The following is a 27,075-nucleotide window of genomic DNA, read 5'->3' on the forward strand; positions in this document are numbered from 1 at the left end:
CCACTCAGCACAGCTGGGCCAGGGTGTTGCCCCAGAGGGCATCAGACGTGAACTTTGGGAACATCTTTATTCTGTTTTAAAGTGAGCACAAATTATTAGACACTTTCCCCAAAATCCATGTGTTTGGGGCATCTTCCGGCCATGTCACACATCTGTGTTTGCCTGGCTGTTTCTGTACCGAGTTCCTTCCACAGGCCCGGGTTTCTGTTGTTTTAAGTCTTGAGCCCTGGGCCGGAGGCCACTTCTCATTGGTGGCTGGAGGCTTGGCCAAGTGAGGGGCTGCTTCTGGTTGGAGAGGGGAGTTTCTGGAAGGGGGTTCCCCATGTATCTGCAGCGCTTCCTGCAGTCTGGGGAGGGGCTTGGCAGGAGCAGGTCTGGTGAGAAAGCCCTGGCTGGGGGTGGAGGCTCGGTCCTGGGAGTGGGCAGGGCAGCTGCGCTCAGGGTGTTAACAGGGTTCTATGGGGGGACTCTGTGCTGAGTCAAAGGAGCCAGAAGCTGGGGTGGGCTGGCTGGGGTGGGGAAGGTGGGTGCAGGCAGGGGAGGGGGCTTGGACTGAAGGTGAGACCCAGGCCTGGGCAAGGATGCGGTGTGCCCAGAGCTGGCAGAGTCATCTGCCTGAAGCCTGACTGTGGCCTGGGTGGGGTAAGGAAGGTTTGGAGAGGCTTTGGGGCCTGCGGGAAAGGGGGCTGTGGAGAGAGAGGCTGACCGAGGGCTGCCGAGAGGAAGAGCAGTGTTGCTGGAGCCTGTGGTGGAGAGGGGCTTGGTGGGTGAGCCCTCCAGGGAAGGCCTGGAGCGGGGCTCAGAGGACCTGGAAGGTGTGCAGAGTTGTGTCCAGCAGGAGCCCTCAAGGCCCAGCGAGTCTGAGGCTAGGGGAGCAGCAGGGAGGCATCCAGGCTGGAAACCCCTCCAGGGTTTCCACTCCTCAGCAGAGATGACATCCAAGTCACCCGCCCTCAGCTACCTCAGCCCTTTCCAGAGGGGACGGGGCAGTAGCTCCTTCCTTTATGCCCCTGCTGGACCCCATCCCCTGGGGAGGTCTCATGCTGGCAGGGAGGGTCCGAGCCCGGCCCCAGGCCTCAGTGCTTCCTTTCTCTGAGACAGCAGCAGGTCCCCCTGGCCCCGTGGAGCCCATGTGTTGGGCGGGCTGAGGTGGGGATGCTGCCCTGTGCACAGGACAGGGTGCGGGAGTAGGTGAGCCCCAACCCCCTGAGGGAGATCCAGGCCTCCCAGCTTCCAGGCTGCACTCTCAGGCAGGGATCCTGGGGCCTGGCCCTCAGGGCTGCCCACGGGGCAGTTAGTGGCCTGAGGTGTCTCCAACAGCCATCCTAGAGTTGGGGAGGGGGCCTCAGGACGGGCTTCTTGGAGGAGGTGAGTGCTGGGGGTCGCCTGTGTCTGGAGGCCTTCAGGGACAGGTAGGAAGTGCAATGGAGGAGGTGATGTCTGGCATCACCCACCCTGGCCAGGATCCTCCCCCAACCCCTCCGGCAGAGACTGCCACTGGGGTGGCCAGGAGCCATGTAGCTGTGGGTGCCAGCTTCAGAGAAGGAATTTGAACAGGGTGGACCTGGAGGTGGGTGGTGGCTGTCAAGGTCAGACCCACTCTACCAGAGACCTGTGGCTTTGGCTGGCAGGGGAGCTGGCACCAGGAGCCCCACCAGGATCCGCCTTCCCAGGGAGGGCATGTGGGGCAGGTGGAGCCGCTTACCTGGTTTCTGGGAAACCATGGGCTGTGTCTGGGCAGGCAGCTCAGGGATGGCTGCACCCAGGACCCTACTCTCCCCTTTAAACCTCCCTGGCACCCCTGCCCACTTCCTGGGGGGACCCAGGGTCCTGACAGGAGGGGTGGGCTCCTCGCCACCCTCCACTGTAGTCCCTGTCCCCGGTCCTCCACTGCAGTCCTCCCCTGAGTCCTCCACTGCAGTCCTCCCCTGAGTCCTCCACTGCAGTCCTCCCCCTGGTCCTCCACTGCAGTCCCCCCCAACCCCCACCCCCGGTCCTCCACTGCAGCGCCACCACCGTGGCTTGAGCCAGGCACCCAGGGCTTCTGAGTGCCCACTGCTGGGTGGCAGTGGCACTAGCCTGAGGCTGGCTCTCAGGCCTGCTGGCCACCATGAGCCCCACCCAGCTGCAGCTTCCCTGCCCTGGCGCCTCTGCGGAGGCCTCAGTCAAGCTGGGCCATCAGAGCCCTTGCCCCCAACTAGCCCCTGCTGTGTGATCTCCGCTCTGAGTTAGGAAGGAGGCCCTGCCCTGAGGGTTTCTAGCCCTTGCCCAGGGGTGCTGGGGAAGGCCCCACACTGGTGTTTCAGGACGGTGCCCTGTGGTGGGGCAGTGATGGCCAGCGGCCAGGGTGGCCTGCACGTGGCAGGCTGAGAGTGACCAGCCTGAGGGGCCCAGGCTCTCACTTGGGAGACTGAGAAGCCGTGCTGGCACTCAGGAGGGACGTCCAGCTCCTAGTCGTGTGGGTTGCAGGCCGTCCTGTCCCAGGGCTGGGGGACTTCCTTCAGGCCCATTGCTGCCTGTGGAAGCTGGCCTGGTGTCTTGTGGGTGCGCTGCCTGGATGGTCCCTAGGTGGTGGCGAGGGTCACACGCTGTCTGGGCCAGGACTCGGTGACTTCCCTGGGTCGGCTGGTTCTGCTGGCCTTTCCTGGGGCTGGATCCCCAGGCCTGTGGCTCCTGAGGTTTGGGGGCAGGAGGGATGGAGCCACCACCCAGAGCCCCAGGCAGCACAGGGTGCTGTGTGGAGTGGAGGCCGGGTGGGCAGTAGCCGTGCTCGCAGCGCTTAAGCAAGTAGAAAGTAACTCGCCTCTGCCTCCGTCTCCCCATGCCCCAGTGGGGCAGTGATGGGGGCTTGGCTGTGGCCTTATGATTGGACAACTGGGCTTGACCTTGTGAGGGCACTGGCGCACCTGTCCTCCGGGGGGGTGGTCCTGGGTGGACTAGTGGCCCAGAAAGGGTCGGCAGCACTTGGAGTGGGAGCACCAAAGGTGTGGACACTGGCTGAGAGTTGTGTGTGTTCTTGTGGGGCTGGGCCAGGAGTGGGGGAGGGCTCCCTGAGACAAGCCCCCTCACCGCCAGCCTGGCTGCCGCCACCTGACCTTGGAAGGGAGCAGCGTGTGCCAGATGACCAGAGGGCTCCCAGCACTCCCACGGCCCAGCGGGGAGCATCTCTGGGGAGGGCGGTCATGAGGGGAGGCCTGGGGCAGCAGCAGAGGGTGGGGGACGTGGCCCTGGCATCTTGGCGAATCCTGCTCTGGAGACAGGGTGGGCACAGCTCTGTGGTCAGAGGCCTGGCGGCCACTGCTAGTCTTGTGCTGGGGCAGGGGATGGAGCAGGGGTGCCTCTGCCTCTTGGGTGTCACCTCCTCCCCTGGAGCACCTGAGGGCCGGCTGTGTGTCTCTCCAGTCCCGCAGCGTGGACAAGCAGCATGCCGTCATCAACTACGACCAGGACAGGGACGAGCACTGGGTGAAGGACCTGGGCAGCCTCAATGGGGTGAGTGTGAGAGGCCCTGGCCTGGCCTTTTAACAGCTCGACCCTTCAGCCCTGGCCCCTCCCTCTCAGTTCTGGCTCCTCCCCCAGTCATAGCCCCTCCCTGTCAGCCCTGGCCCCTCCCTCTCAGTTCTGGCTCCTCCCCCAGCCATAGCCCCTCCCTCTCAGCCCTGTCCCCTCTCTCCCCACTCTGGCTCCTCCCCCAGCCCTGGCCCCTCCCTCTCAGCCCTGGCCCCTCCCCCAGCCCTGGCCCCTCTCCAAAATCTGGCCCCTCTCCCAGATCAGGCTCCATCCCCAACTACAGAGGCCCCCAGGCCTCCCCAGAAGGCTCCCCCTGGCAGGGTCTCAGGCCGCCAAGGATCAGGCTGCTCTCAGGGAGAGTGGACCCTGCAGATGGGAAGGGAAGCACCAGGCTGGGGGAATGGGACCCCTGAAATGGAAGGAGCTATGCTTGGGTACCCAGTCTGGGTATGGGTGGGGCCATGTGATCCTTTCTTCTGTAAGTTGGGGGTGGCAGGGGCAGGAAGGTAACCAGGAGGGAACCCCTGGCTGCAAGAGCAGGGTTGGGGGTCAGGTGAAAGGAATGGGGTATGGGGTGGAAGCAGGCAGGAAGGCTGGAGGCCCCTCTCTGGGGGCGTGTGTCTGTCCCTGAGGTCCCTGTCTGGATGTCTTTGTCTGTTGCTGAGCTTGGCGGACTCCAACTTGTCCTGGGACACTCTATCTTTACTGCACTCTGCAGTCCTGAGCTGGGGGGCCCTAGCAGCCCCTCAGCAGCCCCTCAAGGAGCTCCGGCCAGGGGGTCTCAGGCTGCTGGGGTCTGTCCTGAGCTCCCTCCTCCCGCAGCATGCCTGTCTGATGAAGCGGCTGTCCCTGAATGGCTGCACAGCAAGTGGCCGCTCCTCTGCCTGTGTGGGCTGCGTCACCCACATGGGCTTTGAGAGGGTCCCTGGGGCTGTTGGCCTGGGTTGCATGGCACCGTCCCAGTCCGTGCTCCTGGGCCCTGCATGGCTGGCTGTGATGCCCACAGACCTGCCTCCCACCTGCCTGTGGGACTGATGCATCAACACTCCTGCCAGTAGGCAGCCTGGAGGGGGGTATCAGACCCTCTGAGGCCTGACCCTTGGCCAAGGGCCACCACAGGGCAGGCCTGCCTCGACTGTTCCCAAGGGCTCATGGGGCCAAGGTGGGGGCTGGGGCCAGCACGAGGCTGTATGGGTGAGAGGAAGCATCTCTTGGAGTCCACTTCACAAAGATGCTCAAAGAGTTCTGTTCTGGAGGGTTCCATCATGGTCCCTGCAGTGCTGGGTGGGCCCCAGTGTCTGGGTGCCCCTGCCATGGCTGTGGAACTTGAGGCTGGTGCCTGGGACAGTGCTGCACAGGCCATCACTCGCCGTGGGTTCCAGAGAGTTGGTGCCCCTGCGGCCCTGCCCACAGCCACCCACCCGCTCAGCCCCACCACCCTGCGGCCGTGCTCACAGCCACCCACCCGCGCAGCTCCCCACCCCGCCACCTGTTTTCCTGCAGACGTTTGTGAATGACATGCGCATCCCGGACCAGAAGTACGTCACGCTGAAGCTCAACGATGTCATCCGCTTCGGCTACGATATCCTGCCCCTGAGCGTCCCTCCTCCTGGGCTTCTTCTCAGTCCCCAGGACCACAGTCACCCTGTTACTCCAGAAGCAGGGCTGTCACTGCTGGGGCTGCTGGGTAACAGAGCACCGAGGATGACCCTAGGGCTGGGCTCCACCTGCTGATGGAGCATCCCAAGGAATGCCAGTCCCTGCAGCCCGGCCCCCCGTGGACACCCTGGCCACGGGTACCTGCTGCTTGCCCACCCACCCAGCCTGAGGTCACATGGGGCCTGGGGAACTGGTGACCACTCCCTAGGACCCCGAGTCCTGGCCCGACCTTGGGACTGTCTGAGCACATGGGTGGGCATGGCTGTGCCTCCCCGGGAAGAAAGAGGCCCCTCCTCTGCCTGCCTCGATGGGCCCTTGAGCTGGCACACCTGTTGCTGGGCGTGGACTTCAGCGCTGGGCTCCTGGCTCTTCTGCTCTGTGTTCGCCTTAACACGTGTCCACATTCCAACATGTATGTGCTGGAGCGTGTGCAGCACCGAGTCCCGGAGGAGGCACTCAAGGTTAGTGCTGGCCAAGCCCGGGTGGCTCAGCCACGAGGGCTCAGCCCCCCATCCTCCCCACCATGCTCCCGCTGCCATCTCCCCAGCAAACACTCACCAGGCCTCTGGGGCGCCCTGTTCAGGCTGCGGGTGCCATGAGTCAGGCCAGCCTGTCCTGCCCTGCCAGATGGCCCAGTCCGGCAGGTGGGAAGGTAGTCATTACCCCCAGCCTGCTGCAGTGACAGATGGCGGGGGCACCGGGACGCGGGTGCCACTGTTGTGGATGCAGCAGGATCCGGGCTCTGGGAGGGGCCTGGGAGGAGCCGGGCTGCATGGTCAGCCTGCTGGAGCTCCTGGGCTTTCGGAGCTGCATCGCTGGGCACTGGCGGGTTTAGCTGTGGCTCACAGAACAAACGGCTCATTGGGTGAGCTGGGTGGCCAGAGCCCAGGAAGCTGCTGGGGTCACCCTGCAGGAGAGTGCGGCGGGGCTGAGGCGGGGGCCAGCAGCCTCCCCGGGAGCAGAGGGCCCCGTTCAGAGGGCCAGGAGGGTATAGAGCCCCTGAGCCCCCCAGCATCTTTTTGGGAGTGTCTCTCAGGTTAAGCAGCTTTGGGGTCTCATAAGGGGCTTTAGATTCTCTGACGTTACAGTTATTTGTAATCTTCGAAGCTGAAGGGATTAAGAGTCTCTAGACAGAGTGTTTAGGGTTTCTGAGGCTGGGGAATTTGGTCTCTCTGTGAGTGAGATATTTAGGGTTCCTTAGGCTCGGGGGATTTGAGGATCTACGTGTTAGAGGATTTGGCGTTCCTCTGGGTGAAGGGATTTGAGGTCTCTGAAGCTGAGGTGCTTTGGGGTCTCATGCCCAGGGGATTAAGTTCGCTCCAGGTTAACGGATTTGAGTCCTTCAAGGTGGCAGGATTTGGGGTCACTTCAGGCTGAGAGGATTTGTTGCTTCTTAGGGTGAGGGGATCTGAGGTCTCCCAGGCTGAAATCTGAAGGTCTTAGGCTGAGGGTTTATAAGGGTTTTATGCTGCACAACCAAGGCCCCCCGAGTTCCTGTCAGTCTCTCCGATCTCCTCCCGCACTGCCCGCCCTGGCCGGGTGCCCTCTCGGAGCCCCTCAGGAGGTAAAAGCTGCCCCCAGCATGTTGATGAGGCCGCCAGCAGGGGGTGGCCAGAGGCAGGAAGGAAGGGTGCTGGAGGCCAACGGTGGCAGCCTTCAGGGGTGGGCATCCTTGCGTGCCCTTTCCCCGGTGTGCTGGCGACACGCACAGCCGGGGCCCCTGTGGGGGGCGTGAGGGTCCTAGGTGGGAACGGCGTCTCCTCGCCCTCACTTGTTCATGTGGGAGTTGTGGAGCACAGATTCAGGGCCCTGTTCAGAGCTCCCCAGGAGCCCTTTGGGGCCAGGGCGCTTAGCCCATTCCTCGGATGATCTCCGAGCAGCCTGGGGTCCCCCAGCCTGCAAGGGGCAGGGCCTAAGGGAGTCAGGTTCTGTCTGATGGCACAAGCGGCCCTGCTGCCCATCCCAGGGCCCCCACTCTGATGATCGCAGCCTGCTCTGTCCTGCCCCACCCAAGCAGGCCCCTGCTTCCCCTGGAAGCTGCCCCTCCCCAGGCTTGAGCTGGACCCCGAGCTGTGTTACCTGGGCAGGCTGGGGCTCTGTCTGCTCTTTTGGGGAGCATTAGGGAGAGCTTGTGACATGCAAAGTCATAGCTGGGCCCTCTGGATGGAGAGGAGAGGCTGGGCCCACCCTGGTGGGTTCCTCCTGAGGCTGGGCCCAGTACCTCACCCCGCCTGGCCTGCCCACAGCATGAAAAGTACACCAGCCAGCTGCAGGTGAGCGTGAAGGGTTTGGCACCCAAGAAGAGCGAGGCACTGCCGGAACACACACCATACTGCGAGGCCTCGAACCCCAGGCCGGAGAAGGGGGACCGGAGACCAGGAACAGGTAGGCCCAGGCAGTGCGGATGGGGTGAGCACACAGGGCCACTGCCAGGCCCTCTGCCCCGCACCTGCCTCTCTGCACCCCTTAACCCTGTGCATGCATATACCATGTACACCCATACCCCTCACCCTTTGCACACACCTACCCCTGCACATGCACACCCCTCACCCATTGTGCACACCTACCCTTGCACACCCACATTCCTCACCCATTGCACACACCTACCCGTGCATGCCTGCACCCCTCACTTCTGTACACACCTACCCATGCATGCCTGCATCTTCGTTATACACACCCTACTCATGCACACCCACACCACTCACCCCTGTGCACACCTACCCATACATGCCCATAGCTCTCACTGCTGTGCACAGACCTATCCATGCACACCCATAGTGCTCACCCCTGTGCACTCACACCCCCACCCCTGTACACACATCTACCTGTGCACACCCACATCCCTCACCTCTCACCCCACACACACAGCTACCCATGCACACCCACACTGCTCACCCCTGTGCACAGCTACCTGTGCACGCCTGCACCCCTTGAGCCCACAGTTCTTGTAGGGTTGGTGGGCCACCAGCTGGGCACCCTCTGTCCCCAGTGGTGAGAGGCAGGTGATGGGGGCGGTGAGGCTATGCTCCCTAATATCAGGCATTTGGACTGGATTCTGCAGACCGAGCCAGCAGGGCTCAGGGGTTGGTGGTTTCTGATGAAACCTGATTTGTGCCTTTGGCAGTCAGTGCAGCGGGTAGGCAGAAGTCTGGGAGGAGGACAGCTGCACGAGGGTCCGCATGGGTCCGGTGGGCACAAGGGGAGGGGAAGGAGCGAGAGTGAGAAAGTGCCTGGTGGGGTGTGGAGGGGTCGGGGTGGGGTATCCAAGCCTGAGGCCCCAGACTTGAGTTCTGATTAGACAGGGGTGTATCCAGGGATCAGGCTCTCAACTCCCACCTTGGTCCAGGAGGGGTCACCCTGCCGCCCCCAGCTTTGGCCCCATGTCTGCTGTGTTCTGCCGTCAGCCCACACATCTGTGTTGTACAGCCGCAGCTGCCGGTGTCTGGTTGGGATGCAGGTCCGCCCAGAATGGAAGACCGCTGGGGACTGGGAAGCTTTCCAGAAAGCCATCTGAGCTCCCCAGAGCACCTGTCAGTGTCCAGACTGTGAAACACATGCAGCTGGTGACAGCCAGTGTGGGGCTGTCCCGGAGGTCATGACAGGTGCAGCCAGCTGGGCAGCCTGGCTCCTTGGCTCCGTTAGAGCAAGGGCAGCACATTGTGGGGACCAAGGAGGGGTTCAGGGCTGGCAGCAGATGGGGACTGCCTGGTAGCAGATGCCCCTGCCTCAGCAGCCCCTGGGTGTGACCCTCGGTCAAGAGTGAGTCCCCAGGGAGGGGTAAGGCGTGTGTGACACATCTCAGGGGCCCTGCATCCCCAGCGCAGTGCGCACATGGTTCCTGACAGGTGACTGGCCTCAGACCCTCTGGCCCCCCAGCAGTGTAAGCAACTGGGGGCCATGACGCAGAGGCCCCCTGGGCTCCGGCAAGGATGGAAAGAGCTTGGGTGGAGGGCCCAGGAAGGAGACTGTGGTCATGAGGGCCAGCGCCCTGACCTGAGGGCACTGGACACTGCTTCTGTTCACTGCTGCCATCAGGAAGGGCTGGGCTGCCGGCTTCTCAGAGGGAGTCAGGAGTGAGATTCCATCTGAAATATACAATTTCATTCCTGGTCATTAAGGCAAACAAACTAAAATGCCGCAGGGACCATGTAGATTGCAGTGGCTGCCCACCCCCAGGGCCACCCATTTGTGGCCTGAACCATTTACCAGCCTTGGAGGTGTCTGGACCCAGGTGTGGGCTCCCCCTGGCCTCCTGCCCTCTGTTGGATGGGCTCTGGGTTCGGGAAGGCGGGGGCAGGGTTGCAGGACGGAGGTGGGGGGCCCCCACCCTGCCCCAGGGGATGAGCCTCTGAGTATGTCAGAGGGGAGAGAGGAGGGGCCAGGCAGGGAGGAGGGGCCAGGCAGGCAGGGAGCCTCTAAGCACTTGTGGGAGGAGGCGGGGCCAGGCAGGGAGGGGCCAGTGAGCCACCTCGGAACTCAAGGTAGTCAACATTCCCCACAGAGGCAGGGCCCTGGGCTGCCACAGGGCCAAGCTGGGAGGTGATGCCAGGGCCTGCCCCAGAGTCCAGCCTCTCCTGGGCTGCGAGTTCTCTGCTTTTCACACTGGGGGCCCCAGCAACACAGGGTCTGAACTCTCGCTCCCTCCACAGAGGCAGCCTCTTACCGCACACCCCTGTATGGGCAGCCCTCCTGGTGGGGTGAGGACGATGGTAGCACGCTGCCTGACGCCCAGCGCCAGGGAGAGCCCTACCCAGGTTGGTCTTGGGGCCAGGCTGGTGAGACCCTGAGGGCTCCCAGAGGGTGGTGTGTGAAGGGGATGGCCTGGGCTTGAGGAGCCCACTCCGGGGGACATGGGGCCTGTCTCCCCTCTTGGGTGGAGTGGATGGTCCTGGCTGAGGAGGGTGGTGGCAGGTGGTTGCCCCGAGGCCCGGTCTGAAGACATCTTCCCACACCAGAGCGTCCCAAGGGGCCGGTGCAGCAGGACGGGGAGCTCCACGGCTTCCGCGCCCCTGCTGAGCCTCAGGGCTGCTCGTTCCGGCGGGAGCCCAGCTACTTCGAGATCCCCACGAAGGAGACCCCGCAGCCATCGCAGCCCCCCGAGGTGCCGGCACACGAGATGCCCACGAAGGATGCAGAGGCAGGTGGGGGCGGAGCGGCCCCTGTGGTGCAGAGCCACGCCTCCTTCACCATCGAGTTTGATGACTGCAGCCCTGGCAAGATGAAGATCAAGGACCATATCACCAAGTTTTCCCTGCGCCAGCGGCGGCCTCCGGGCAAGGAGGCCACACCTGGCGAGATGGTGTCGGCTGAGACCAAGGTGGCCGACTGGCTGGTGCAGAATGACCCGAGCCTGCTGCACCGGGTTGGCCCTGGGGATGACCGCCACAGCACCAAGAGCGACCTGCCTGTCCACACCCGCACCCTGAAGGGTGAGTGCCCAGCTGGCGGCCGTGCCAGTCCCGGGACAGTCAGGGGACCGGGCTTTGGCTGGGTCTGCACTGTTGCCATGCAGAGGGGCCCATTCAGCTGGGTTGACTTCCCATTTTTCAGTTAATTGCCTAAGAGCCACCTGCCTGGTCAGGAGTCCGGTCCTGCGTCTTCCCGTTGCACTTCTTTGCCCTGCGTTGGGGGGCCCTGAGGGCTGGGGTGCTTTGTCAACTCAGCTCAGGCATGGGGTGATGAGGCTGCCTGAGATCGACCGCTGTTTCCTTTCTCTCGGCCTGACAAGGTGGGGTCCCCTGTCTCCCCCAGGCCACAAGCACGAGGACGGCACGCAGAGTGACTCAGAGGACCCCCTGGCCAAGGCGGCCTCGGCCGCCGGGGTGCCCTTGGAGGCCAGCGGGGAGCAGGTGCGGCTGCAGAGGCAGATCAAGCGGGACCCCCAGGAGCTACTACATAACCAGCAGGCCTTTGTCATCGAGTTCTTCGACGAGGACACGCCCCGAAAGAAGCGCTCCCAGTCCTTCACACACAGCCCGTCCGGGGACCCCAAGGCCGACAAGCGCCGTGGCCCAACGCCGGCCGATAGGGACCGCCCCAGTGTCCCAGCCCCAGTCCAGGCAGGGGGCCGCAGCTCAGGGCCACAGAGGGCCGGCTCGCTCAAGCGGGAGAAGACAGAGGAACGGCTGGGCAGCCCCTCGCCCGCCTCCCGAACCCCTGCCCGCCCCTTTGGAAGCGTGGGGCGCCGCTCCCGCCTGGCCCAGGACTTCATGGCCCAGTGTCTGCGGGAGAGCTCCCCGGCCGCCCGGCCCAGCCCCGAGAAGGTTCCTCCGGTGCTGCCCGCTCCCCTGACACCCCGTGGGACCAGCCCCGTGGGCCCCCCGACCCCACCGCCCGCCCCCACAGACCCCCAGCTGACCAAGGCACGGAAACAGGAGGAGGACGACAGCCTCAGTGACGCAGGGACATACACCATCGAGACTGAGGCGCAGGACACGGAGGTGGAGGAGGCCCGGAAGATGATCGACCAGGTGCGGCCCAGCGGCGAGTGAGAGCCCTCGTGGGGAACAGGGGGTGGAGGTGATGCCGGGGGTGGCGAGTGAGAGCACACTCGTGGGGAACGGGGGGTGGAGGCGATGCCGGGGGTGGCGAGTGAGAGCCCTCATGGGGAACGGGGGGTAGAGATGGGCGGACGTTGTCCTGCTCCGGCCCAGCCCTGGCTCCTGCCTCTGGCCCAGCTGGGCAGGAGGGAGCCTGGTGTGCTGCCCATAGCCCCACCCCTCCCCTTCCCAGGGCTGGGTTCGTATCCCATCCGCATGTCCTGCTGACAGCCAGGCTGCATGTCCCGGCCACCAGCCGCTCTGGCCAACCAGGTCCCTGCTCTCCCCGTGGCCTGGGGGTGGCCGGTGTCAGTGGAGGGTTGGGAGGTGGGCTTCTCTGACCCTCGGTGCCTGGGACCATTTCCTCTTGGCAGGTCTTTGGGGTGTTGGAGTCCCCTGAACTCTCCAGGGCATCTTCGGCCACCTTCCGCCCGGTCATCAGAGGGGACAGAGATGAGTCTGATGATGGGGGCGTGGCCCAGCGGATGGCGCTACTGCAGGAGTTTGCGTCCCGGCCACTGGGTGCGGCCCCCCAGGTGGAGCACCAGGTACAAGCACAGACGGCCACCCCAAGGAGGGGCTGGGCAGGAAGAGGGCAGCATCCAAGCCGGACCTGGGGTCAGCGGGCCCCCCATGGGGCGAGACTGGACTTTCCTCTGAGGGACGCGCTCAGAGGAGGGTGGGCTGGGGCTTCCATGAGGAGGGATCGAGGCCAGGTGCCAGGCCCACTGTTGATTTGAGGTCCTGGGCAAAACGGGCTCTGAGGTCAGGACAGGGCCACGGCTGCTCTGCCAACCTGGAACTGAGTTCTGTGAGGCTGCCTGGGCTGGGCAGGCAGGGGGTCGCATTGGAGCAAGTCCAGGCGAGGCAACTGGGATCCCTGGCTGCCTTTGCAGGGGCACGCTCGCTCATGCGGCAGGCCCAGGGTGGCGTGCATGCCTGGGGCTGGTGTTGGCTGCTCTGGATGCCCCTCCTGTTCCCTGCCACCCCCTGCTCCTCGCCGTTGGGCTTGCGTGTGGAAACACTCCCACCCTCCTCTCCACAGGGCCTCCCGGTGCCGGGCTCCCCTGGGGGTCAGAAGTGGGTGTCCCGCTGGGCCAGCCTGGCTGACAGCTACTCAGACCCGGGCCTCACAGGTAAGTGGCTCCAGTGCTGTGGGGGAGTCGGGCCAGGCCGGGGCGGGCCTCAGGCCACTGACCACGGACACAGGCTGCCTCTTCCTGTGTGTGGAGGGCCTGCAGACCAGCGGCCTTCTAACCGGCTGCCTTTGTGCTCCACAGAGGATGGCCTGGGACGTAGAGGTGGGGAGCCGGAGGGGTCCCTGCCTGTGCGCACGCGGCGACGGCTCCCTCAGCTGCCCAGTGAGAGGGCTGACAGCCCTGCGGGCCCAGAGAGCAGCAGGAGGAGTGGGCCTGGGCCACCGGAGCTGGGCAGTGAGCAGCCCAGCCGCCTCTTCGGCCAGGAGGAGTTGGATCCTGACAGCCTCAGCGATGCCAGTGGGTCGGACGGGGGCCGAGGCCCCGAGCCAGGGGTGGAGCCACAGGACAGCAGACGCAGGAGCCCCCAGGAGGGGCCCACGTGGAGCAGGGGTCAGCGCTCACCAAGGGCCCCCGGGGAGCCAACTCCCACCTCTTTCTTCATTGGGGACCAGAATGGGGACGCTGTGTTACCTAGGAAACCGCTTGCGGCTCCAGGGGATGGGGAGGGCCTAGGGCAGACAGCCCAGCCCAGCCCCCCAGCACGGGATGGAGTCTATGTCAGTGCCAATGGGAGAATGGTCATCCAGCTACGGCCTGGACGGTCCCCAGAACCCGACGGCCCTGCCCCAGCCTTTCTCCGGCAAGAGAGCTTCACTAAGGAGCCAGCCAGTGGTCCCCCAGCGCCCGGCAAGCCCCCCCACATCTCCAGCCACCCGCTTCTACAGGACCTGGCTGCTACCCGGGCTGCACGCATGGACTTCCACTCCCAGGACACCCACCTGATCTTGAAGGAGACGGAGACGGCCCTGGCGGCCCTGGAGGCCCGACTCCTCTCCAATTCTGTGGATGCCGAGTGTGAGGGGGGCAGCACCCCGAGGCTGCCGGAGGATGCCCTGTCTGGGGACTCGGACGTGGACACAGCCAGCACCGTCAGCCTGCGTAGTGGCAAGAGCGGGCCCAGCCCCACAACCCACCAGCCTCTGCGGGCACAGAAGGAGATGTCGCCATCCCCACCAGCTGCACAGGACCCAGGAGGCACCGCCCTGGGCAGTGCCCATGAGCAGTCCTCAGAGAGGCAGCATCACCCACTTGGCCCAACGGACATGGGCTGTGGAGAGCCGGTACGGCGCTCAGCCATAAGGCGTGGGCACAGGCCCCGAGGGTCCCTGGATTGGCCCAGTGAGGAGCGTGGCCCTGTCCTCGCCCACCTACCCGGCTCAGATGTGATGGCCTCCAACCATGAAACCCCTGAGGCCACCGGGGCAGGACGGCTAGGGTCTCGCCGGAAACCAGCGGCCCCACTGCCATCCCCGGCTGCCCGGGAGGAGCAGAGCCGTAGCTCAGCCAGCTCCCAGAAGGGGCCACAGGCCTTGACCCGCTCCAACAGCCTGTCCACCCCTCGCCCCACACGGGCCTCCCGGCTGAGGCGGGCCCGGCTGGGGGACGCTTCAGACACTGAGGCTGCGGATGGTGAGCGGGGGTCCCTGGGCAACCCTGAGCCTGTGGGCCGGCCAGCTGCTGAGCAGGCCAAGAAGCTGTCACGCTTGGACATCCTGGCCATGCCCCGGAAGCGGGCCGGCTCCTTCACAGGGACTAGTGACCCCGAGGCAGCCCCTGCCCGCACCAGCTTCTCTGGTCGCAGTGTGGAGTTGTGCTGTGCCAGCCGCAAGCCCACCATGGCCGAAGCACGGGCTGTCGCCAGGAAGGCTGCCAACACAGCCACCACCACGGGTCCCCGCCAGCCCTTCAGCAGGGCCCGCTCGGGCAGTGCCCGATACACCTCCAGTGAGTGCCAGGGCGGGTGGGAGGCCAGGGCCAAGACAGGGCTGCCAGTGGGTCTGCAGCATCTTGGATGCCAGCTGAGTGCTGGCCGTGGGCCCCTGGTCCTGGCACGAGAGGAGCCTCTGTTCCCAAAGCTGGGGTAGATGTGTTGCTGGACTCACGTGCACACACACACGTGCATGGGCCGAGGGCAGGGCCCGTAGTCCCCTGGTGTGGGTAGAACACCCTGACCGTCTCTGGCGTGGAGAGGGCCTTCCATCCCCCAGGGTGTGCCTCAGGGCCCCGAAGCCCAGGCTGGCCCTCCCCACTCTTCCTGTACTCCTGGCTCAGGCCCCTGGTGCCTTTGGGTCCCCACGCCATCTGCCCATGGGCCTGAGGCCCTAGGCCTGGGGAGGGCTGTCCCATGGATCTCTGCCGCAGTACTGTGGCTCAGTGAAGGGTGCCAAGTACACCTGTGCCCTCCGCTGGTAGCTGCTCTAACACCCTTCTGAGCCCGCAGGCCCCATGACCAGGGACGGAGGGAGGGCTGTGAGCAGAGCCCTGCCCTGTCCCCCAGATGTCCATGGGCACAGCAAGTGGGGATGGTCCTCTGTGGCCACCAGAGCTGGCCTCCTACCTGGGGTGGCCGGACATCCGCGTCTGCAGAGCGGGGCCCACCCCGCCCGCCGAGGCAGCTGAGCTGTCCTGCGAGTGGATTGGTTTGAGGCCAAGGTGCTGCTGCTACTGCCTTCTGCCCTGTGCACCCACCTACCCACCCACGATCCCAGTGGAGCCTCTTTCCTGACTCCCAGCATCCTCCCACAGCCCCACCCCAACTGCTGGCTGTACTGGGCAGGCCCTGCGTATGGCTGGAGGCTGGGGCAGGGTTCGCTGGAGGAAGGGGTGGGGCGGGGCCAAGGGTCACCCCTGCTTGGTGGAGCCTGCTGTCCCTACCCGACGTGGTGCACTGGTGGTGTTTGACCCAAGCATGCGGCTCGCCATCATCCCCCGCTACAGTGCAGGAGCGCAGCTGCTGCCGGGCTTAGAGCAGGGGCTGGTGAGGAGGCCAGGACTCTGCCTAGGAGGGCGGAACCTGAAGCTTTGGGTCTGACAAACTCAAGCAGGCAGCAGGGAGGGACTGCAGTGGCCTTGCTTGGGCTCTGACTGGTCCTTGCCTGTCTGTGTGGTCCAGCCTGGGCCGCAGCAGGTCCTGGTGGGGAGGTTTACTCTGTTTTGGGGTCTGCCAGGCACTGCTTTCCCACCACCTGTAAGGGGGTTTCCCACCTAATCAGCTGCAGACTGCTCCCGGGTTGCAGCCACTGGCCTGGGAGCACCAGGCCGCCTTCCCCGCATGTGCCCCTGGGCTGGTGGGGGCCTTGTGGCCCCTGGAGCTCAGCAGCTGTTGATGTTTCAGTGAAGGGCTACTGGGTGGGGTCACCAGCCTCGACGCTGCCCAGCCCTGCAGCACTGAGCCCTCTCCCAGACGGACCCTGGGACTGCCACAGGGTGCTGAGTGCTGCTTTGTTCTGTTCTTGCTTCTAAAACCAATTCACTCACCAAGACACGAGGCGCCGGCAGCAGGGCTCGGATTACACGTCCACCTCTGAGGAGGAGTACGGCTCCCGCCACGGCTCCCCCAAACACACACGCTCCCACACCTCAACAGCCACTCAGACCCCGAGGGCTGGCAGCTCCAGCCGGGCTCGTTCCCGGGCCCCCGGCCCCCGGGACACGGACGACGATGAGGAGGAGCCTGACCCTTATGGTTTCATCGTGCAGACGGCAGAGATTGCGGAGATTGCCAGGTGAGTAGCCCATTCAGAGTAAATCCACTGGGTGCCAGTGCCTTTTCTTGAGTGAGAGCACCCTGAGGGCAGGGACCAGGCTGGGAGCTGCCTTCTTGAGTGGATAGATGGTATGGCAGATGGCTGGCTAGCTGGATGGATGGACGAATGGATGGATGGATGGATGGATGGATGGATATGAGGGTGGGTGGGTGGGTGGATGGATGGATAGGAGGGTGGGTGGGTGGGTGGATGGATGGATGGATGGGCAGGTGGGCGGGTAGATGGATAGGTTGCTGGGTGGGTAGATGGGTGGATGGCTGGGTGGGTAGGTGGGTGGGTGGATGGATGGATGGGAGGGTGGGTGGGTGGATGGATGGATGGATGGATGGGTGGGTAGGTGGGTGGGTGAGTGGGTGGATGGATGGATGGATGAATAGGAGGGTGGGTGTGTGGATGGATGGATGGATGGATGGGTGAGTGGATGGATGGATGGATGAGTGGATGGATGGATGGATGGATGGGCGAGTGGGTGGGTGGGTGGATGGATGGATGGGTGAGTGGATGGATGGATGGATGAGTGGATGGATGGATGGATGGATGGGCGAGTGGGTGGGTGGGTGGATGGATGGATGGATGAGTGTGTGGATGGATGGATGGATGGATGAGTGGGTGGGTGGATGGATGGATGAGTGGATAGATGGATGGATGGATGGATGGATGAGTGTGTGGATGGATGGATGGATGGATGAGTGTGTGGATGGATGGATGGATGGATGAGTGTGTGGGTGGATGGATGGATGGATGGGTGGATAGATGGATGGATGGATGGATGGATGGATGGATGGATGGATGGATGGATGGATGGGTGAGTGGATGGATGGATGGATGGGTGAGTGAGTGGGTTGATGGAGGGGTGGGTGGATGCAGATCTTCCCAGGAGGTGAGACCTCCAGTACAAGGAGGGCCTCCTCAAAGGTTTTTATTAGAAATGAACTCCCTCACATGGTCATTCAGTAACAGGGCCCTCTCCAGGCCAGGCGCTGGGGAGGATGGGGTAGGGAGTTGGGTGGGAGTGAGAGTGGTCTTTGCCAAGCAGTGGTCAGTACTGCAAAGGCAGTCCCTGAAAGGCTGTGGGGCAGGCAGGGGGGGTCCCAGGACCAGGGTGGATGGCAAGTGTTTGTTGTGGAGGATGCTGAGCTTGAAGCCCATGAGGGACCTGGAAGGAGGTGGCCAGGAGCAGGCAGCCCTAAGAGAGTGGCCCACACTGGGGTGGAGGCGCAGGCACCTGAGGCTGTGAGCAGCATGAAGTTGGTGGGGAGGACCTGGGGGGCTTGGAAGGATGGGGACTGGGGACAGGGCTCTTGGGATGCTTGAGGTATTGGGGGAGCATAGGGAAGAAGGCTGCCATCAGCGGAGGAGGCTGGCACAGGGCTAGGACTCTGGACAGAGACACTGCACCTGGCTGAGAAGGGGGTGGGTGCTTCCAGGCCTGACAGCAGAAGGGGACGTGGGGGGCCCATGTAGGTTTCTGGAGTTCTCTGCCTTCCACGGTGGGTGAGCTGGAGCATGCCATGTGCCGGGGGCAGGAGGCCAGGGAGTGCTGGGCGGGGGCCTGAGGGCCAGGGGCATGTGCCAGTTGGTGTCACCCAGAGGTGGAGGGAGGGCTTCCATGTTTTGTCTTGATGTGGAAGGGTGGACCCAGCTAGGACCCAGTCCTGAGTGGGGCCAGGGCAGCCAGTGGGATGTGCAAGGCCATCTGGGCAGAGGGTGCTGGGGGTGTTTCTCCGGTCGTGCCAGTGTCTGGCGAGGGTTGTGGTGCCGCTGGAGGTAGGGGTAGGGGGAGGGCCCTCAGGGTGGTCTGTTCCCTGGGTGACTGCCAGTGTGGGGGCTGAGGAGGCTTGGGGTGGGGCCTGTCCCCATGAGGATGGGTGGTTGGCAGTGACAGGGAGCCTAGGTCCCCACGGCCTGGGCTGAAGGCCTAAGTGGGGCAGGACCTGCTGGTGGCCCAGGTGCTTAAGGGGCCGGCAGGACAGCTGACGAGTCTGTGCGCTCCAGCAGAGGGCTGGGAGCTGCTCACGGGCCCGGCAGGCCCCTGTCCTCGCTGGGAAGTGTCTGTTACCTCGGCAGGGTGGAGGCCTGTGCCCCCTGGGCACATCCTAGGGGGACTGAGCTGGCCAGGCTTGAGCAGGGGGCTAGGCTGAGCTGCCATTGGCCTCACTGGCCTGCAAGGGGTCCCCTGCCTCTCTGGATCTGCCTGCCCCACCCTCTGCCCAGCCCCCACCCTCTGCCCAGCCCCCACCCTCAGTGTGAGGAGTGCCAGGCTCTAGTTTCTGTGGCCTCAGCCCACTCCCTTCCTTGCCTCAGTTTCTCTGCCTGCAGAGCTGGGCGCCCGTGGCACCCACACGTTCTATGACTGAGTCCCATCCATCCCATTTGGGACCCGAAGCTGTGATGCTGGCCCTGGAGGGCCGGAGAGAGAGGAGGTGTGGCCTGCCCCAGAGCCAGCAAGGGTTTCTGTGCACCCTTCTTTTCAGGCTCCGTCCCAGCCCCCCACCATCCCTCCTTGTGGCTGTGGGGAGTTTGGCCTCCCTTTGGGGCCGTGGCCAGTGCCTGTGTAACCAGTGGCTAGGCCGGTGTTTGGGGCCAGGCTGGGGAGCACCTCCCCCAGGCCCCACCTCTGGCCAGCAGCTGCCTGGGAGCTGGGAGGGGCTTTGAGGCCTGTCTGGCCCCTGCTGCCCCGACTTCCTCTGTGCAGAACCTGCCGTCTTTCCTGCCGGCTGCAGGCTGAGCCAGACGCTGGTGAAGGACGTGGCCATCCTAGCCCAGGAGATCCACGATGTGGCTGGGGACGGTGACACACTGGGCTCCTCGGAGCCTGCCCACAGCGCCTCCCTCAGCACCATGCCCAGCACCCCCGCCTCGACCATCTCTGCCCGGGAGGAGGTGAGCCCCAGGCTTTCTGAGGCCCCTGTGCCAGAGCCACCCTCGAGGAGGGTCAGGCCAGGTCCCCACAGCCCTTTGCATGCCTCGGCTGAGGCCCTGCTGCGCATCCCCACTTGGCGAGCTGGAACATGTCCCCCTGGGTCAGCGCCCCAAATGGCTACCGGAGAGCTCGAGGCCTGGGGCGCTCGCGGCACCTGAGTCAAGCCTGACTGTGCCGTCATCCCCAGCCCAGCTGCCTCCACGGCGGGGCAGGGGCACAGGAGGGACCTTGCACAGACGGAAGGTGGGTGTGCTCTGTCCACCTTCCGGGCCGGAGCAGGGAGGTGCAGCCACAGCCTGGCAGGAGCCTCTGCCCGGGGCCCACGGTGCCGGCCCTGCCTCTTGCAGCTGGTGCAGCGCATCCCCGAGGCCAGCCTCAACTTCCAGAAGGTGCCGCCCGGCTCGCTGAACTCTCGGGACTTTGACCAGAACATGAACGACAGCTGTGAGGACGCCCTGGCCAATAAGACGCGGCCTCGGAACCGAGAGGAGGCACGGTGCCCACTACCGCCACGGAGCTGGGTGTGGGGGGAGCAGGGGCGGGGCTCCTCGAGGGCAGGGCCATGCTGAGGCCGGGCTCTTGCAGGTGATCTTCGATAACCTGATGCTGAACCCGGTGTCCCAGCTGTCGCAGGCCATCCGTGAGAACACAGAGCACCTTGCCGAGAAGATGAAGTGAGTCGGCTTCCTGACTGAGGTGGACGCCCAGACACCAGCACGGCTGCATGAGCTGAGACTCAGGCCTGGCTGAATCCCTCAAGGGCAGTGGTTTCATGGGTACTCGTGTGCACCTGTGGAGCAGCCCTCCCGTGTGCACGTGTATGTGGCTCCCAGCAGGCAGACCCTGAACTCAAGAGGAGCCAGCGCCTCCAGGAAGGCCCTTCCTCCCCTTCTCCCCTAGCCCTCATCCCGGGCCCAGCCCTCCCCACCGCCGACTGTCAGGCACAGATGGGACTTTGGTGCCTGTCAGCCCAGATCATGCATCAGGCCTCAGTTTCCCCCTTAGGCCCAGGTGGGCTGGGATGAACTTCACCATGGCAGAGGAGGTCTGGGAGAATTGTGCCTCAGCTCTGTCATCTCTGTCCTTGTCCCCCCATTTCTGCCTCCCCCTACCTCGGACAGGATCCTCTTTCAGAACACAGGGAGAGCCTGGGAGGACCTGGAAGCCAGGATCAATGCCGAGAACGAGGTGCCCATCCTGAAGACATCTAACAAGGTGAGTGTCGGGGCCCCATGCCCCTTGGCCCGCCCCCAGCCAACCTGGCTTTGCCTGGCTGGCCCCAAACCTTGTCCCAGCTCCTGCACACAGAGCCCCGGGGCAGGGCTGCAGCCCGTCAGAAGTTGACTCCACCTCCCTTCCTGCCACGTTTCCAGGAAATCAGCTCCATCTTGAAGGAACTGAGGCGGGTGCAGAAACAGCTGGAAGGTGAGTGTGGCCCAAGCCTGGGGCAGCAAGGGAGGCTGGCAGGGCCTTATGGGGAACCCTGACTCACAGGGTGGGAGCAGGTGAACTGGATCCGCAGCCTGACCCTCCCTCCCTACCTCCAGTTATCAACGCCATCGTGGACCCCAGTGGGAGCCTGGACCTGCTCACAGGAAACAGGAGCTTGGCCAGCTCTGCACAGCCGGGGCTGGGGAAGGGCCGCGTGGCTGCCCAGAGCCCACCCTCACCCGCCTCAGCCGAGGCCCTGCTGCCAGCCCTGCCCCTGAGGAATTTCCCACAGCGGGCCAGCTGTGGGCCTCCCAGCCTCCCGGACCCCACCTTCCTCCCTGATGCCGAGAGGTTCCTGATCTAGGCCCCAGACCTGGCCAGGCCAGCCTCCCTGTGCGTGTGCGTCTCTGCCTTCCGTCCGCCGCACGCCCGCCTGCCTGGCCGCAGGTGGTTCTCCCTGAAGACCCCCACATGTGCCATATCCCTGTGGGCGGGTGCCTCCCACGCCCTTGCCCCCTTGTCAGCTCCCAGCCAGCACCCTACTCACCCTGTCCAGCCCCATGGCCACCCCCACCCCTGCCTCGCCCCCTATAGGCCTCTGGGCCCAGCTCCTGGCCAGGCTGCTGCCAAGGTCAAGCCCTCAAGGGCATTACCCCACCTCCTCTTCATCACTGTTATTTCTGTCTTTAGCTTTAAAGGAAAGAGTTGTTGGTGCCATTGCAGGTGCCCCCTCCAGGCCTGACTGGCTCTGCCAGGCACTAACCTGCCATATCCCTTTGTGCTGGCCTGCGGCCAGGCAGAGGAAGAGAGGTCGACTGTGGGGTCATTTGGTGCCAAACATGGAGGTGGGCAGGCTCACCTGTTCCTGGGACTGTCTGAGGTGGCAGGGCACTTGCCCTGGTGGCTCCCACCTGACCCCAGGCCTTTTATAGGCAGGAGCCCCACTGCTTCCAGCCTTTGGTGCCAACACAGTTGCCAAACCCACTGAGCTTGGGGCTGCCCCGTGGAGCCCTCCTTGGTATGGACCAGGGGCTTGTTGAGAGCTGAGCCATGCACACAGGTGCAGACACCCCCCCACTCCCATGCACACGGCTAGTCCAGGCGCCTCCATGCTGCACCGTGAGGACTGCAGGGCATGTCCCCGTGAGGGGCTATGGGCCTCTGTACTTGGGCTTCCAAGGGCCTGGGTGCAGCCGGGTGCGTGGCAGCCCTTCTGGCGGGGGTGAGCGCACGACCAAAGTCACTGGAAGCCGGGTTTCTGGAAGCTGGCAGCTTGGCCTGCACCACACGCCCTCCCCTTTTGGCTTCACGCCATCAGGCCTCAAGTGGGCATGGGGGCAGGGACGGGCCCAGGAACTGTTGTTTTCTCAGGATTCTTTCAGCTGGGAACATGGCAGGTGAGCAGAGCTTGGTCCCTCTGCCGTGGCCCCTGCTGGGGCAGCCCGTGTTGCCGGAGCCTCTAAGCCAAAGAGCCCGTTGGCCGTGGTTGGTGGGGGTGGACGTGGGGGTGTCCCACCTGGACCAGACTGGCGTGGGTGAGCTCCACCCCCTGCCTGGCATTGGTATGAGAGTCGGACCTGGACAGGGCCAGCTGCTGGGGGAGCGGCACTAGGGACTGGAGGCTGGAAGCGGGTGGTGTGTGTCCCCTGTTTACTTTTAGCTGATCTGGGGTTGGGTGTACGGGTTCTGTTCCTCTGAGCCCTGCGGCCCACCTGATGTTTACGTGTGTGTGTGAGGGGGGGCGGGGGTGGCAGGTGTCCCCCCCTGGTCCCCGCCCCAAGAGCCTGCTGTCTGTATGGAGGAGGTGCTAGTCCGGTCCACCGGGCTGCTGCCCACCCCTGCATGCCCCAGTTGCCCACCCCGCCTGCCCCTGGACATGAAGTGGTCACGCTTCATCCACGGCTCCTTCCCACCCCTTGGCAGTGGCTGTGCAATGTTTTAGGTTCACAAGTTCCTGCTCCTCCCCACACTGAGCTCCTTTGTTCCTCCCCCTCCAGCCTTTGCCTGGGAACTGGTCCTTGTTTGCCGGGCTTCTCGGAGGGTTCACTGTACATTCGTTCTCAGGTGGTCTTGTGGCTGTCTTTCGGAAAATGGTTATTTTATATGATTTGTCATGGAATTTGTTCTAATAAATCATTCTTCTATCACATGGCAGCACGCTGGAGCCTGTCACCTTGGCCTTGTTTATCCTTGGTGTTCGGGGTGGGTGGGGCCCTGCACATAGGACAGACCAGGGGTGGCTGCAATTCAGAGATGCTGCCACCAGGGGGCGGCCTGGGCTAGAAAGCAGCATTTCCAGATGTTTACTCCTAAAAAAACAGAAGAGTTAATTTATGAAAACAGTTCAGTGAGACAGCATCCGAGAGCGCTGTTTTTGTTTGTTTGTTTGTTTGTTTGTTTTTGAGACGGAGTCTCACTCTGTCTCCCAGGCTGGAGTGCAGTGGCAGGATCTCGGCTCACTGCCAAGCTCTGCCTCCCGGGTTCACGCCATTCTCCTGCCTCAGCCTCCTGAGTAGGTGGGACTACAGTCGCCCGCCACCACGCCCGGCTAATTTTTTTTGTATTTTTAGTAGAGACGGGGTTTCACCATGTTAGCCAGGATGGTCTCGATCTCCTGACCTCGTGATCCGCCCACCTCGGCCTCCCGAAGTGCTGGGATTACAGGCGGGAGCCACTGCGCCCAGCCGAGAGCACTGTTTAAAACCCTGCTCATCCTGCATAAAAATAGGCAGTAAGCAGGCACACAGTCGCCGCGTGGTGAGCGCCACCTCCCGCCCCAGTTCCTTCTCCCTGCTAGGGCTTCGGAGGACACCCACTGCCCGTTGTTACATCACGTCACTGGCACCCATCACACCCGGGTTGTTGGAGGTGTCAGAGGTCACTGTCCACTTCCAGCTACAGGGCAGGCCCCACGGTACTGATGTGTTGTTGGGCTGCCAGGCTACCAGGCAGTGGCTCAGGTCCTCAGCGAGGCTGACCTTGAGACCCTGGCGGGAGTAGCAGGGCGGGCTTCTTACCTCCGCAGCCCAGCCGTCTGGCTGCTCCGAGCCCCTTGTCCTTCCACTCCCTGCGGTGGCCGTGGAGAGGACAGAGGACATCGCCAGATGTTCCTGGGTGGACTGCCTTTATGATGCCACCCTCCCCTGCCCTTGGGGATGCATTTGAGTTTGCAAGGGGGTGGTTGAGCCGAGCGGCCTGCCGAGAACTTGAGGACAGGGCTCCACAGGCCTCATGCAGCCACTCGGGGCCTCCATGCCTTGTCTTGCCATCTGAACCATCTGAACGCCACTCCCGGGGCCACACTGGAGGTGGTCACCGCTGGCCTGGCCCCCTTAACGGGAGGCCACAGGGAGGACTGTGGGTGAGGCCAGGTAGTGAGACCTTAGTCTGGGCAGCAGACTCCTGAGGGCCTTCTGAGCGGGGTCCCTTAACGGGCCTTCCCAGAGACCCAGGGCCTGCTGGAAAGTCAGCCTGAACAGACATCCCAGGGCCCACGGCTGTGGAAGTGCCGTGGTGGGGCTGTGGAAGCCCTAGGGTGGGGCTGGGCCCAACGGGCCAGTGGGCGGTGATTTGGTTTGGTGGGTTCAACATTCCAGGACCTCCCTAAGGAGTTCGAGCTTTTCTTGTTCCTTGTCTAGTTAGAGTGAGGAGGGCTTTGACTGGGAGTGAGGGCACAGGGGCTGCGGGAGGAGGCGGTGGAGGGCAGATGGGCCGTGTGGAAAGGCCGGAGGCTGAAGGGGCTGGGTCCCCGGCGGAGGGGCAGAGAGGGCCAAGGACATGCCCAGCTCCTGGCCCAAGTGGCCCAGATGTGGGGACAGTGGGTGAGATGCTCAGGTGACAGTTGGGGATGCAGTCAGGGAGCTGGAGCTGAGGAGAGAGATCCCTGCGGGACAGAGGGGAGCTCAGGGGCTCAGGGCCTGCTTTGGGTCTTGGGTCATTTGCAGGAGTGAGTGAAGCACACATGTGGTTTGTGTCCAATTAATCTTGCTAGTGACAAATATAAGAAATCATTAGACAGAAAGAAGCCCGCACCTTTTCCATGCAAAAATTAATGGCTTTTTCAGAGAAATTTTTCAGAAAAATTCAAAGAAATGATGGCCAAACATTCAAATTATGACAAAAAAGACAGTAAACTGTTTTTACTCTCAAATATAATAAAATTTTACTGAGAAGGCTGTCATGATTTAGCTTGAAGAAGAACTTAAAATCATGCCACAGGCCATTTCTCCTTTTGGCCGTGAGTAACGGGGTACAGGATGGATTTGCCTTCTCACCTTGAACAGTGAGAAAATGACAAAATACGTGAAACGGCAGTTTTCAGACACTGGACAGCAGGCAGCACAGGACCGTGATGTCAAGAAAGGAAAGCAATGAGGTGAGCCTGACCGCCCGCCTTGCTCACAGCATAGCTTGCAGGCCAAAGGGCGGAGCGGCTCCCACAGGGTTTGGTGATGTTGCCGAGTTGAGGCCCAGATCAGAGTTTGGGGAGGCCAAAGCAACTGGAATTTGCAGAGTGAAGCAGCGGTGAGGAGAGCACCACACACAGAGCCCCAGCGCCGGCAGAGGACCCCCTGCACACACGGGAGGAAGCCAGGGGAGGCAGGAAAACCACCCGCAGAACGCTGGAGCCGAGCATGCCTCGGATGTGATACAGGCCTGGAAATGCTTGCACCCCCACTGGCTGGGGGAGAAAGGCTCGTGGTGCACAGGCCACTGGATGGTCCTCAGAAGGGAACTGCCGATGAGTAGGGCACCATCAGCCCACAGCCCTGCCTCCCGTCCTGCTGCAAAGCTTGGGTCTGGTTTTCTCACTGTCCGAGGTGAGAAGGCAAACCCATCCTGTACTCCTGTCACTCACGGCCAGAAGTAGCCTGTGGCATAATTTTAAGTTCTTCCTTAAGCTATCAATTATAAGGCAATTTCTTTCTTTCTTTCTTTCTTTTTTTTTTTTTTTTTTGGAGATGGAGTCTCGCTGAGTGCAGTGGTGTGATCTTGGCTCACTGCAACCTTCTCCTCCCGGGTTCAAGCAATTCTCCTGCCTCAGCCTCCCGAGTAGCTGGGATTACAGGCATGTGCCACCACACCTGGCTAATTTTTGTATTTTTAGTAAAGACGGAGGTTTTGCCATGTTGGCCAGGCTGGTCTCCAACTCCTGACCTCAGGCAATCCGCCTGCCTCAGCCTCCCAAAGTGCTGGGATTACAGGCGTGAGCCACAGCGCCTGGCTGGGAATTTCTTAGTAAATTAGGCTACCTGAAAACTAGGAACCTCTATTCATCCAAAGACACCTGAAGAGAGTGAAAAGGACAAATAATTTGGACTCAAAATGTATAGTAACTATTACAAGTCAGAGAAAAAAGATGGGCAACCCAATAAAGAGCAGGGAAAGTGAACAGGTGCATTGCAGGAGGGTGTCCAAGTGACCAAACACCTTTACGAAAACATGCCCAATATCATTTGTCAAAAAAAGAGAAGTGCAAATTAAAACCATAATGAGATACAACCATACCTACCAAGGTAGCTAAAACTAGAATCCTTGGCTTGGCAGGTGAGAGTATAGTGGTTCAACTATTTTGGAAAAAGTGGCAGAATTTACCAACGCTATACATATGCCTACCTAGGACCCAGCAGTTCTACTCCCAGCTTTATACCCAAGAGAAACAAGTGCATTCAGCCCTTCAAAGGCATGTCCAAGACTGCTTATAGCAGCTGTATGGGTAAAATCTCCACATGGAAAGCAACCTCATGGCCCTCGACAACAGAATGGGTGAATAACATCTGGTATGTTTGAGCCCTGGGCTAGGACATGGCAAAGGAAAAAAAAATGACTACACTTCATAAAACATGGATGACTCTCCAGACATCGCAATGAGCAAAAGTAGCCAGACACCAAAGTCTACATGCCGTAGGATTTCAAAAGCAGGAAAAAGCGATCCATGATAGCAGAAATCACAACACTGGTTACCTCTTGTGGGGAAGGTATTAACTAAGATGTTCAAGGAAATGTCTTCCACCTGTCTCCAAAAAAAAAAAAAAAAAAGGCCAGGCATGGTGGCTCACACCTGTGGTCCCAGGCTTCCAGGTAATAGATGGATTCAGGGATTTTCTGGTTGCCAGTTGATTGAAAGAGTTATCTGAAGACCTGGAATCAGGCCGGGAGCAGTGGCTCACGTCTGTAATCCCAGCACTTTGGGAGGCCGAGGCGGC

At 62.6% G+C, this 27,075-nt stretch overlaps 1 protein-coding gene across 5 annotated transcripts in view; it reads left to right on the forward strand.

Moving 5' to 3' along the window:
• The window catches only part of CEP170B (centrosomal protein 170B), a 31,062-nt gene extending 8,039 nt beyond the window's left edge, over positions 1–23,023 (forward strand). For 4 of the 5 annotated variants that reach the window (XM_055361719.2, XM_019010018.4, XM_063698229.1 and 1 more), the window contains exons 3-19: positions 3,403–3,492; positions 5,014–5,092; positions 5,572–5,630; positions 7,416–7,554; positions 9,819–9,923; positions 10,125–10,598; positions 10,921–11,639; positions 12,083–12,256; positions 12,754–12,844; positions 12,989–14,692; positions 16,230–16,473; positions 19,239–19,398; positions 19,786–19,929; positions 20,024–20,112; positions 20,560–20,653; positions 20,812–20,863; positions 20,986–23,023. In XM_055361719.2, coding sequence (XP_055217694.2) covers positions 3,403–3,492; positions 5,014–5,092; positions 5,572–5,630; positions 7,416–7,554; positions 9,819–9,923; positions 10,125–10,598; positions 10,921–11,639; positions 12,083–12,256; positions 12,754–12,844; positions 12,989–14,692; positions 16,230–16,473; positions 19,239–19,398; positions 19,786–19,929; positions 20,024–20,112; positions 20,560–20,653; positions 20,812–20,863; positions 20,986–21,233 — 4,665 coding nt within the window. In that variant the 3' untranslated portion in view covers positions 21,234–23,023. The remainder of the gene's footprint in view (positions 1–3,402; positions 3,493–5,013; positions 5,093–5,571; positions 5,631–7,415; positions 7,555–9,818; positions 9,924–10,124; positions 10,599–10,920; positions 11,640–12,082; positions 12,257–12,753; positions 12,845–12,988; positions 14,693–16,229; positions 16,474–19,238; positions 19,399–19,785; positions 19,930–20,023; positions 20,113–20,559; positions 20,654–20,811; positions 20,864–20,985) is intronic. The other variant, XM_019010019.4, reaches the window with a different exon arrangement.
• The last annotated feature ends 4,052 nt before the right edge of the window (positions 23,024–27,075 follow it).

This window comes from Gorilla gorilla, chromosome 15 (genome assembly GCF_029281585.2).
Source record: "Gorilla gorilla gorilla isolate KB3781 chromosome 15, NHGRI_mGorGor1-v2.1_pri, whole genome shotgun sequence".
NCBI classification, from domain to species: domain Eukaryota; kingdom Metazoa; phylum Chordata; class Mammalia; order Primates; family Hominidae; genus Gorilla; species Gorilla gorilla.